Source organism: Phalaenopsis equestris, unplaced genomic scaffold (assembly GCF_001263595.1).
Source record: "Phalaenopsis equestris unplaced genomic scaffold, ASM126359v1 Scaffold000078, whole genome shotgun sequence".
NCBI lineage: Eukaryota > Viridiplantae > Streptophyta > Magnoliopsida > Asparagales > Orchidaceae > Phalaenopsis > Phalaenopsis equestris.
The window spans coordinates 197,513-209,800 of NW_018164520.1; the positions used below are offsets into that span (position 1 = coordinate 197,513).

General features: G+C 39.6%; 2 protein-coding genes across 2 annotated transcripts; both read right to left on the reverse strand.

Moving 5' to 3' along the window:
• Positions 1-1,502: 1,502 nt before the first annotated feature.
• Positions 1,503-2,942, reverse strand: LOC110019796 (mitogen-activated protein kinase kinase 9-like). The gene is given in 3 exon segments (XM_020717627.1): positions 1,503-1,913; positions 1,915-2,067; positions 2,120-2,942. Coding segments are annotated over 3 exon segments (1,053 nt in total). The 5' UTR covers positions 2,672-2,942; the 3' UTR covers positions 1,503-1,565.
• Positions 2,943-10,632: 7,690 nt separating this feature from the next.
• On the reverse strand, positions 10,633-11,885 carry LOC110019781 (mitogen-activated protein kinase kinase 9-like). The gene is given in 3 exon segments (XM_020717608.1): positions 10,633-10,858; positions 10,861-11,748; positions 11,751-11,885. Coding segments are annotated over 3 exon segments (1,074 nt in total). The 5' UTR covers positions 11,841-11,885; the 3' UTR covers positions 10,633-10,762.
• Positions 11,886-12,288: the final 403 nt, after the last annotated feature.

A 12,288-nucleotide genomic window follows, 5' to 3' on the forward strand; every position in this document is an offset into this window, starting at 1 on the left:
ATTATTAAACTTCGATTTTGGCATATTAAGTGGAGGATATGTGTCATAAAGTTGGGATAAGTTTTATAAAAGAGGGAGGTGGGTGCAATTGAGCCTTTTATGAGTTACATATGGAGATGGGTGAGAATCTTCAAAAATTGTAATACATAGATTTACATACATACCCGACAATTCTAAGAAACTTCTCTCTGAATTTTAAATATTTATTAATATAATATTTAAATCTTTAACATTATATCAATAAACATTTATCTACTCAATTTAGGATGTTGGATCCCATGTTGCATGTGGGCTCGTAGAATTTAGGAAAGATTTATGAAGATTTGGAAGAAGGTTTCTAACACCCAACTGTGCTTTTCTTCGGGTCTTCTCTTGGGTAGTCAAACATGTCTATATATATGGCTCGAGATGTTTCTTGTTCGTTGTAAAGTTTGACAAAACATGTAATGATTTTAATACAATACGAGGCATGTGCATGGAGTGTCAATGAAAGATGACGATAATGTAAGTATCAAGCTTCTCATAAATGCACATAGACATATATTCTCTTCATCGATACCAAGCAACTGGTACGTAAGTAGATTAATTTAATATGTCAGCTCAACAAGTCAACCCAACAATCGATACTTTGACAGATGAATTTGGTAGGTCAATTCAACAAGTCAAACTGACACCTAGAACATGAGAACTATTGCTTTGGAAGAACAACATGTAGGTCAACCCGGAAGTTGGAACAAGGTAGTCATGCTTTAGAAAAATAAATGTGTTGTTTAGGCTTGTAAGGTCTGTTAGCATACGTAACGACTAGTATAATTTATTTATTAGTCTACAGTATTAATCTTTTAAATAAAACGTACTTTTTCATGCATATATTTAAATTTAACTATGATTATAGACTATTTTATTAATAAATTTTAAATTTAGGGGTTATATATGCACAAAAAAATCATGTAATGTTGATGTAAATCTCTTAATTAGAGATTAAATGTGCACAAAATGGGTGATTTGGGTCTCATTGGCACTATTGAATGGAACCACCATTTTATTGCCTATAAAATTATTGAAAATTCAATTTAAAAAACTTTTAAAGTATATTTAATAAAAGTGACATATATTTCAATGAACTTATTATGTGATAATTATGTGAAATTTCTCTTGATTAAATTAATAAGATGAATCATAACAATTATTATAACTACCTATGTAAGGTTTGAATAATTTTGTCATAAAAAAATATTTGAGTTTAAATTCAAAATAATTGAGATGATCAGATGCTCAACTGCCCATCATATGGATGTGCGAGCAAGCAACGTAATGCGAATGATATTATCAGTTGCACGAGAAAATATTCCGTTCGGACACTATATGTCCGGATGGCCAACAATGGGCCCTCACATGACCTTGCATCTCATCCATGGAATGGCCGTCCCATTATCCAAAAACAAAAAAAAAAAAGAAAATTTCCCAATTGAGAGAATGCTCAAAACTTTTGGGAAAAAATATTGAGCGAGAAGCCGATTATGTACAAATTCACAATCCAGCCGTCTCTCTTCGCCGGCGGCGACTCATGACTCCACCGCCACAGTTGCCGGCGAAATGATCTCCCGAAAGGTCCGATTAAACTCTCCCTCGTCCAGCCCATCGATGAAGGGATGCACAAGAAGCTGAGCAACGGACCACCGCTTGCTCGAATCCTTCTGCAAGCATCGACCGATGAAGTCTCTGAAATTGCTGGAAGCAAACTCCGGCAGCTCCGGCGGTTCGCCGAAGCAAATCGCACACATCAGTGTTGCCCAATCCGGTCGCTGGCCGGGCGGCAACAGAGGAAAATGACCTAGATGGAGCTCGAGCAGAGTTAACCCTAGACTCCACACATCGGCCGCGTAGGCGCCGTGGTTGCCGCCGTATGAATTATGAATCGGGATCGAACCTTTCCGGACTCATATAAGCGCAGGTGCCGACGTAGGAGAAACAGGGGTCGAGCGACCGCCTCATGATTTTGCTCACACCGAAGTCGGCGATCTTAATCTCGCCGGCGGTGTTGACGAGAAGGTTGCCGGGCTTGATGTCGCGGTGAACGATTTCGGGCGGTGTTGACGAGAAGGTTGCCGGGCTTGATGTCGCGGTGAACGATTTCGTGAGAATGGAGGTACGAAAGACCGCGGAGGACCTGTCGGGCGATTCCAGAAATAGCCGATTCAGGGAAGGGAATGCCGCGGGAGGCTAGGAGGGATTCAAGCGATCCGGCATTCATGAACTCGAGGAGGACTGAAGTGTCGCCGGAGGGAGCGGAGACGACGCCGTGGCAGTGGATTACGAAAAGTGAATCGGTGCTGCGGAGTATTTGAACCTCGCACGCGATCTGTTGTTGCCGGAGGGAGTCATCGGCTGTGAGCGCCTTGAGAGCGTACACTGATCCGGTGCGGCGGTGACGAACTTGGTAGACGGTTCCGCCATTACCGTGGCCGAGTACTTTGATCTTTTCGAAATCGGAGAGGCGGTGATCGCCGCCGGAGTGAACGGCGGCAGTCGGAAATGCAGCCGGCTGTGGAAAGGGAAATGGGGGGAGGCTGAAGCACTGTCGGCAATCGGAGCCGGAGGTTGAATCCTGGCGGGGGAGATCGAGGGTGAGATTTGCCTTAGGGAACCTTCGCTCTCGGATTACAGCCATTTCGGTTCTGATTTCGGAGATTGCGGAAGAACAGAGTGGAGCTTATATATATAGTGAAAAGAGTAGGAGAGACCGTGGTGGTACGATCACCTTCCTTGTGAGCTAGTAGAGAGTTCCCCGCAATTCGCAAATGCAGCTTTGTAGCAAAAATCGACAGGTGAGAATACAAGGGGTTAGTGAATCCACTTGTCGGGAATGGAAATGTGGCGGAGGAGGTGAACGGGAACCGGACGGTACCGGAAAGGAGGAGGAAATGAGCGCACGAGTCTTTTGGGGCGGACAAGTTATGAAGACCTAGAAAGTGACCGTTCATTTGACTTTCTTGAGTTTTAGGGAGGATGTGCATGGGGCCCGCTTAGAAATTGTGGTTTGATTGGCTATATCTGATTGCTAATGTCCGGATTTCTATAGGGTTTGGGATGGATTCCATGATTGGAGGAGTTTGGACGGCTTGGATAACTCTTGACGATTTTTTTTTTAATGCTACTTAATAGTGACTATAGCACTACATTAGATGATAATATTTCGATAGATAGTTGGCTATGCTGTGTCTCTGGTGGAATAAATTGATTTTTTAGAAGCTGATGAACATCTTAAGAGAATAATATGATTTAGAGCTGGCCATAAGGCATAATTCATAACTTGAAGGATTCGTGTATCTAATTGAAGTTTCGACCGTCACTTTCTCAGGAGCTGATATGATTGTTGAAATTGTTTGTTAAGTTCTTTCCCGTCAAGTACTGTCAATTGAAAAATAGTTGAAATAAAGATCACTATTAAGGGACTGACATATGCTCTATCATCATCGATGAGCAACTCGATATTCACGTCATATTTTTTTTAGCAAGACACTGTGGACGTATCTCGTATAGTACAATCCACATATCATCTCTTATGACCTACCAAAGTACAATCATTGGAGAAACTGAGATTTTAGGAGAGAACCATCCATCATTTTTTTTTTCATTTTCTCTACACAAATCTCTGTCTGGTTGAATGCAACTACGGATAATATGAAGTCCAACATTCTCAAAAGATATTAACATACTAAATACTTAAATAAAATTATATTATTTGCGGAAAATGAGATTGTGGTCAGTCATAGATAGCGCACTAAAAAATTCTGAAGATATTTGGCCCATTATGTGGAAAGTCATAGATAGCCCAACTCAAAATTTAAATTTGATTGATTAATGATTTTGAAGTCATGAGTCAAACATAAAGAGGGTTGGAAAAGCTCTTCGATTATATTCTATCGAGAATAATAAATAAATAAAAGAAAATAAGTTTTGTAAAAATAAAATCATTAAAAAATGAGAATTTTGAGGAGAATGAATAAGAAATTAAGGCATTGTTACATATGTAGCACACAAAATAATGCTATTTACATATCTCATATAAAAAACTTTAATATTACAAAATTCAAACAAAAGCCGGCTTCCGTTAACGCCGTCGTGTCCAGGCCCAGTGAATTGTAGTCTTTTCTAGTATAAATAGCACTGAAGGAGTTAGAAATAGCTAGGAAGGCAGCAACGGGTCGGCTGTGAATTACGATAAAATATTAGGTCAGGACTTCAGATCATCTGGAGTTCAATAAGGAGGTGTCACGTGGAAAGTGGACCCATCATAATACACTGTGATTGGTCCACTTTACATGTGTCGCTTCGCCATAGGACTCCGGATGCATGCGGACTCCTGACCTAATATTTTCTCGTGAATTATAAAGGCCTTTGAAACTCCCAACTTTCTCCTCCTTAAATCCCTCTTTCATTTATTTTGTCTAAAATTGGTCCTTCCAAAATTAGAAAAGTGGGTGGGAGGAATTGGGAGAAAATGAGGGTACACTTTCTCAATAGTTTCAAGTAGGAGCGGTGCGATAGGTGGATAAAGATGAGAGTTTATGACGTCTTTTGTTGGTTGTGATCTCGTCGATGCCATCTTAGCGGCGCGACGGGAGGAGAAAGATGAGAGTTTGGGAGGTCGGCCGCAGAGGATGGGAGGTTTGGATGTTTTGTTTGCTGAGATCATTCACTGCCTTACCAACTGGATAGCAGGAGGAGAACGATGGGAGTTTTGGATGTTTTGTTTTTACATTCTCTCCCAAATGTACAAAGCCCTATATAAAATTATAATTATAAGCTGTATTTTTATATTAAAATAATTATATTTTCTAAGTCTTCATTAGCTGACAAATCCAGCCAATTTTAGCTTAAACCTGCTCAATTGTTGATCCAAATTGACCTAGAAGCCATTTATGATCAGGCCATTTTCAAATGTTTATATATTTGTCATTTAAATTTTGAACATGTATACAAAAATATGTTAGCATGAATTTTGAGGTAGTTGAACGGCTTAGAAGGAAGATACGACCGAACGAATGTAGCAGTTCACGACCATTTAGGGGAGAGATTGGCGAAGAAGACATTTGGGTCTAGTGATCGGAATAGAGGGATTCTCACAGGGCGGCGATTAGGCCTCAAGCCGATCAACAATAAGAATTATTCAGATCAAAGGTAGGCAAACTCAAGGCTTAACAAACAAAAGCTGAACTCCCTAACGACTGAATCAGTCATGGTCTCATTGTATGCGAATATCTCTGTAATTACCAAAAACACCCCTTTGGATAGTCAATAATTAGGGGATTGATATGTAATTTTGTAAAAATGCGACCTAATGCTATAAATAAGTGGTTCATGTTTTGAATAAATGTGACACTCTCTTTTACTATTCTTTACTACGCACCCTCTCTTTCTCTCTCATCCCTCCTTGTCGAATGCTCTATACTTTGGGTGTGTTACCTAGACACTTTTGGATTCACACTCCATCATCTTCAAAAATAATTGACAAGCAAACAATGAGAAAATAAGACTTAGAAAAGACTAGACTGAAGAAAGCAATACAAGAGGCTTTAGAAGATTCCACGACATTCTAGAAAAACCTAAAAAGAAGAAGAATGTTCCAAGGAATTCTAGAAGGTTCTACATAAGTTCAAAAATATGTTGAAAGAAGCAAGCTTAAAGGAACTTGTTGCGTGCTGGAAAATTCGCAGCGGTAAAGTAACAGACTATCGTCTTAGCGTTGTACGAAAGTTCAACACAACCACAGATACACACAGATCAAAGAAATAACAAAAACTGATGACTCCAGAAGTTTTTACGTGAAAAAACCGTAAGAGAAAAACCACATGGCCTGAGCCAGATGCGGAAATCCACTATTGATTGATGATTACAAAAATTCCTTGTCCCACAAACGAGAAAGGGTAACTATATTTTCAGATTACAACGTCAACTGATGGAGTCTGGTTGGTGGTGATTGATGACGGGTAGTGGTGGTCCATGAAGGTTGGCGGAGGTTAACGACGGTCGGCGGTGGTTGTCGGAGGTCGGCGACGGTCGTCGGTGGTTGACGACTGAGGTCGACAGTGGTCGAAGGAGATCTGCGGCGGTCGTCGGTGGTGATGCTGAGCTGCAGCTTCTTCTCAAGGGCTCAGGCTCTTTCTCTAGACTTCAGCTTCCCCTCATGTGAGGAGTGGAGGTCTATTTATATTGTTCTGGGTGTAATTAATGCAGGAATATCAAACATTTTGATCGGACGGTCCAGATAATTTCCTTTGATTATGCGGTTTTTAATGGATATTTGAATACTTTAATGAAATCGAAATTGAGTGATTTTGGGCTCGTTGGATTTGTCTTGTCGAGACACTGAATTCAATTATAAACTTGCTAGTGTAGACATCTATTTGACCTTCCAAATGTGTCTGAAAATCTTTCGAGGGAGGTTTAATGACTTGATCTGAGCTTGATTTGACTCGGATTTGACTAGTTTTAATATCATTAGGTCCGTCTCATCGAGTCGGTCGGTTTGACTATAAGTTTGTTGAAATCAGAGCTCTAGATGACTTTTTATCAAGATTTGAATGTTTATTGTTCAAAATATCATCTCAGGATCCGTGACATGTTTCAAGATTTGTGCGAGATGATGAAAATTTATTGATGTCGTACCAAAACTTTAGAATATTATCAAAAGTTTTAGAAGCATTTATATGTAAAAAAACAATGTAGAACTATCTAGAAGATAGTATATTCTAATGTAATTTACAAAGTTCCCCTAGGCTTGGGGAGGACTGTAGATACAAGACTCTCTTCCTCATTTGGATCTATGCAAGAACCATCCAAGGTTCCCAAGCATTTAAGTGTTATAATCACTCTTTTGTTAGTGAAGTGTTTATTTCTCCAATACTTCATCCTAATCTTTTTCCTAAAACGTTTTGTGCTTACAAGCCCAAACATTGTGCGAGTATGATGATTTAAGGCCAAGGAAGAGCGCTAAAACTACACAGAAGACTTAAGGTAAGTAAGTCCGTGACATTATGCTAATCAAGCTTTTAACATTTTTTCTTAATTTTAAAAACTTTTTGGGGGCATTTACAAACAAGCCCCGTAATTTTTAAGTGTTTATATGTTTATCATTTATATTTCAGTTTTTACATTTATAATATTCCAATACTTTTTAGGGCATAAAAATGTTAGTTTTATTAACATAAAAACGTAAAATATAGCTTTTAATACATAATTAAAATTATATATATATATATATATATATATATCTATATATAATTTAAAATATAGTGTCAGATATATAAATACAATGACATTATATGGCAAGTATGTAAATCTATCAACTTTTTAAAGATATTTGTTGAATTTAAATTGCCAAGGAGACACTCATGGAATAAAGTGTGAATAGGAGAGAGAGAGAGAGAGGAAGAGAGTGCAAGATGTGAATCTTTAGAATAAGTTTTTATTACCATTTACTGTATAAATGATCTCCTATTTATAGACATGGGGGCATCAAAGTGACAATTACATACTTACCCCTCTTTTGATGTGGGGAGTTTCAAGCTATTTAATGTATTTTATATAAGAAGGCCAACTAATCGGCTACTTGCCTCTCGACTGCTGCCTTGTTGGATGTCAAGGATCATGGTTTGGCAAGATCCATCCACTAACCATACTGAGTAGAGGTTGTAGAAAGGCTTAGTGATTACCTTTGATAATATGATATTCGGCTTTGTCGACTTGAATCTGTCGGTCGACTTTTGATGACCTTTTAATCGTCTGGAGTTGATTTGATCTGCTCGACTCTCATGGTCAACTGTTATGGCTTGGTTTTTTATTCCTCCCCTCAAGATGGAGGACTCATGTTGCGAAGATAAGACTAAAGTGTCGAGCAGAAAGTGAATCACGGAAATCTACAGATATCTCTCCCTTTTGGGAAAAAGGTCATTTGGGGACCTCATGGAAGGCATCAAGGTAGAACCATTAATCTTCTTATGAAGAGTCTCGGTGAATTCTGGTGAGGCGGCCAACAACACTGAGGCCGAGGTTAGGCCGGAGTCTCTTCTCAGGTAGATAAATCTCGGCCATTGATTCAGATGATTCGTGTTTGGTCGAGTTTTGGTCTAGATAAACAAAACTTTGTCTTTAGTCAATGATGTCCTCTGGTTCTACATTGAAGGGACCCGCGGCATTTCACTAATGTGCATTTCTTTTTTTCTCCTCTCATCCTTAGTCCGTTGGATTTCCTGGAGATTCATGCTTAACACATTTATGATATATAATATGTAATTTTATAAGGATTTTAAAATTTTATGGTGTCTGTTGTCTAATTTTATGCAATTTTATTATTTTTAATGTAATTTTTAATCTTATGAATTATTTTATGACAAAACTAAACGACTCCGTGACATTCATGCATGAAGTCGATTTATCTAGTTAAATTTTGGTCATCATCAGTGCCGAAGCATAAATTTGATAATGTAAACATTTAACATATTGAAACATTTCGATAACATTTTCTAAAATATTTTTACAACCTTTTTGCTTGAAATTTACAATTTTATATGAAAAGCTTATTTTTTTTTTATTTTTTTATGGAATTATCTAATTAAAACCTTTTTTTATTTTGGAAATTGGCATAAGAAGTAAGAAAATAATTTTTTGAAAAAAAAAATTAATTCTCTGTCTTAATTTTACAAAGGCTCACATTCATGCATCAGTGGTTAGGGCTATTAAAAAAATTTATTGTTAGTGAACAACTCGTGTTCAACATGTTAAGTAGCTCGTGTTCGAATCGTTCTAAATAAGTGAATCTAACATAAATACATTTTTTAAGCTTGAATTATAAATAAGCTGAACACAAACAATCCATTTGTTTGATCTTCTCGGCTCCTTTTAGCTCTAAATTTAAAAAAAAAAATTATATATATTAGTTATATAATAGTTTGTTTTTGGTATTTATATTTAAGTTTAAATTACAACAGCTCGCGTGATCATATGATTTTACATTTTTTATTGTTCAGACATAATACATGTTCAAATCCAACACTTTATACATATTTTTATAATTATTTTAAATAAGCAATGACGAGGATAGCATAAACAAAAAATATATAAATCGAGCTCAACACAAATATATTGCTCCCTAACAAATTCAAATACAAATTAGTTTAGAAAAGAATCAATTTCGAATAAGCTCAATTTTTAACGAACCGAACACTATACATATTTAGTCTAGCAGAACATGGGCTCCACGTCCCAATTATAAGAAGAAGACATTGCAACGACTTAGAATGAGATTCACGTGCCAAAATAAACGGCGGGGAAAAGTCGGGCTGCGCCACCATTTTGGCTTCATCTTAAGGAGCTTCCTCGTGGGTTGCAATGGAAGAAGATATTGGGCAGCGGTGGTCCCAAATCCCAATATGTGAACACACGTGAGACGTGGTGGGGCACGTGGCCACTTCTGGTGGGACGCCCTTGCCAAGTGGTGGGGGCAAAACTTGTCCTATCCCTATGTGGGCTCCCATAAAAAAAAAATAAAATGGAGATGCATTTTACAGTTATATTAACCATCTAAAATCTTCAAAAATGATTTAATGATTTGATCTATAGTTGTCCAATTTTGATATCATATGATTCATAATGGGACCCACCCACGGCCACCATAGTTGTCCAATTTTGGTATCATATGATTCATAATGGGACCCACCCACGGCCAATATCTTCTGAGTATTTTTTAATATCTTATAATATGTGCTAAATAAGATTTAAAATACCTTTTATGATGAGACATCAATTAATTAAAATTTAAAATTACGAATCAAGAATGAAAAGTGCACGACACAAAAAAGTTTTGATTAAGATACATAACACAGCTGCACAACTTATTATCTCTCTCATGTGATTGTCTATATGATATATCGAAATTCATGCATGTACCTTATTTCTAATAGAATCTTCATAGGACTCTAAAAAGTATATTAGGAAAGATAAAATTAGATCGACCTGCACGAAGACAATATTGGCCGGAAAACTAAATAACATGCAGCGTGTCTAGGTCATCCTTAGTGGGAGAGCTAAGCAACACATGCAGAAAAGAGTTAATAATATTCTTCATGTTGTTCCCCATTTTTATTATAAGACCATCTGCAGAAGATCGCTCTAATATACTCTCATGCATATTAAAACAAAAACACAAACACACCAAAGAATATCGCTCTAATATACTCTCATGCATATTAAAACAAAAGCACAAACGCACCAAAAAACACTAGAACAAACAAACCAACAAAGAAAATAGCAAGGGGCTTCAAAAATAGTACATAACCTAACACACTATTTAACGAGAAGTGTACTAATCAACATAGAAAATACTACCAAACCTTACATTAACCTCTCTTTGAGGACTCAAGCTCAAGTGCATCAATAAAAGAAGCACCAACAAATTTTTTTTTCCTCAAAATGTGGAACATAAATTAAAAAGTATACAACTTTAATCCACAAAAATTAGGATAAAATTATCCCAACCAGAATCCATATGGCAATCACAATCATCCTTCTTAAACTCAAGACTCACCACTAAATTCACAAAAATAAGATTCATTGATCCAAAAACAACGATATTCTCATTTCAATCCTTTAACCTTGTTCCGGGGGGAAAACAAATCTAAATACAATAAATATCCAAATCAATAAAAATAAAAATAAAAAATCAAGCGAATCCCGCGAAGTTTCGCCGGAAGAGCTATATCTACAAATTCACAAATTCAGCCGCCAACACTCGGCGGCGGCGAATCATGACTCCGCCGCCACCGCCAGTGAAATCATCTCCCGAAATACTCGATCCGACTCACTCTTGTCCCGACCAGCGATGAAGGGATGCGCAAGCAGCTCCGTCACCGACCACCGCTTGCTCGATTCCTTCTGCAGGCACCGCCCAATAAAGTCCCGAAAATCGCAGGAAGCTGTCTCCGGTAGGTCCGGCGGCTCGCCGAAGCAAATCGCACACATAAGCGTCGCCCAATCCGGTCTCTGTCCCGGCGGCAAAAGTGGAAAGTGACCTAGATGGAGCTCAAGAACAGTGAGCCCTAGACTCCACACATCGGCAGCATAGGCGTCGTAGTTGCCGCCGTATGAATCGGGATCGAATCTCTCCGGGCTCATATACGCACATGTGCCCACGTATGAGACGCAGGGGTCCAGAGATCGGCGCATGATTTTGCTCACACCGAAGTCGGCGATCTTGATCTCCCCGGCGGTGTTGACGAGGAGGTTCCCGGGCTTGATGTCGCGGTGGACGATCTGACGAGAATGGAGGTAGGAAAGACCGAGGAGAACCTGGCGTGCGATTCCCCCGATGGCCGATTCAGAGAAGGGGATTCCACGGCGGGCGAGGGATTCGAGCGATCCGGCGTCCATTAGCTCAAGAAGCAGGGCGGTATCACCGGAGGGAGTGGGGATGACTCCGTGGCAATGAAGTACGGCAGGGGAATCGGTGCTCCGGAGAATTTCAACCTCGCGCGCGACCTGTCGGCGGCTGAGGGAGTCGTCGGCTGTAAGCATCTTGAGAGCGTATAGGGATCCCGTTCGGCGGTGGCGAACTTGATAGACGGTTCCGCCATTTCCATGGCCGAGGACTCTGATCTTTTCGAAATCGGAGAGCCGCTGCTCGCCGCCGGAGGGAACGGCAGGCGCCCCCTTTTGCCTCCGCCGCGGGGGGAGGGAAGGGTGAAGCGTTGGCGGCAATCAGGGCCCGCGGTTGAATCCTGGTGGGGGAGATCGAGGGTAAGGTTTCCTTTAGGGAGCCTACGCTCTCTGAGTACCGCCATGAGGGCTCTGAATTCTGATACGGATTGGGATATGGAGGACTGTCCTGGAAAAGAAGAGATATATATAAAGTGGATGAAGAAGACAGTGGGAGAGAATAGTGCGGATACAGTCACCTTCCGAGGGGGGCTTGAGTATTTTTTTGGGCTGCTTTCGAGGATAAAAATCTTGGCGGTGAGAGGGAAGCGGTGAGTGGATCCACTTCGCTTGTCCGAAATAAAAACGTGCTGGTGGCGGTGAACGGAGAGCAGACGGTACTCGGAAATGAGGTGGAAGCGAGCGATGGGCGCTAAAGATGGGCTCCTATTTAGACCACAAAAAACAGACCAATTATTGGACCACTCAACATGGGCGGATGAGGGCCCGCTATTAACTATGATTTGATTGCATGACCCTTAGAGGTTGGGTTGAGTAAGCCGAGTCAAACTCTAAGTTCTCCTTGACTTGAGT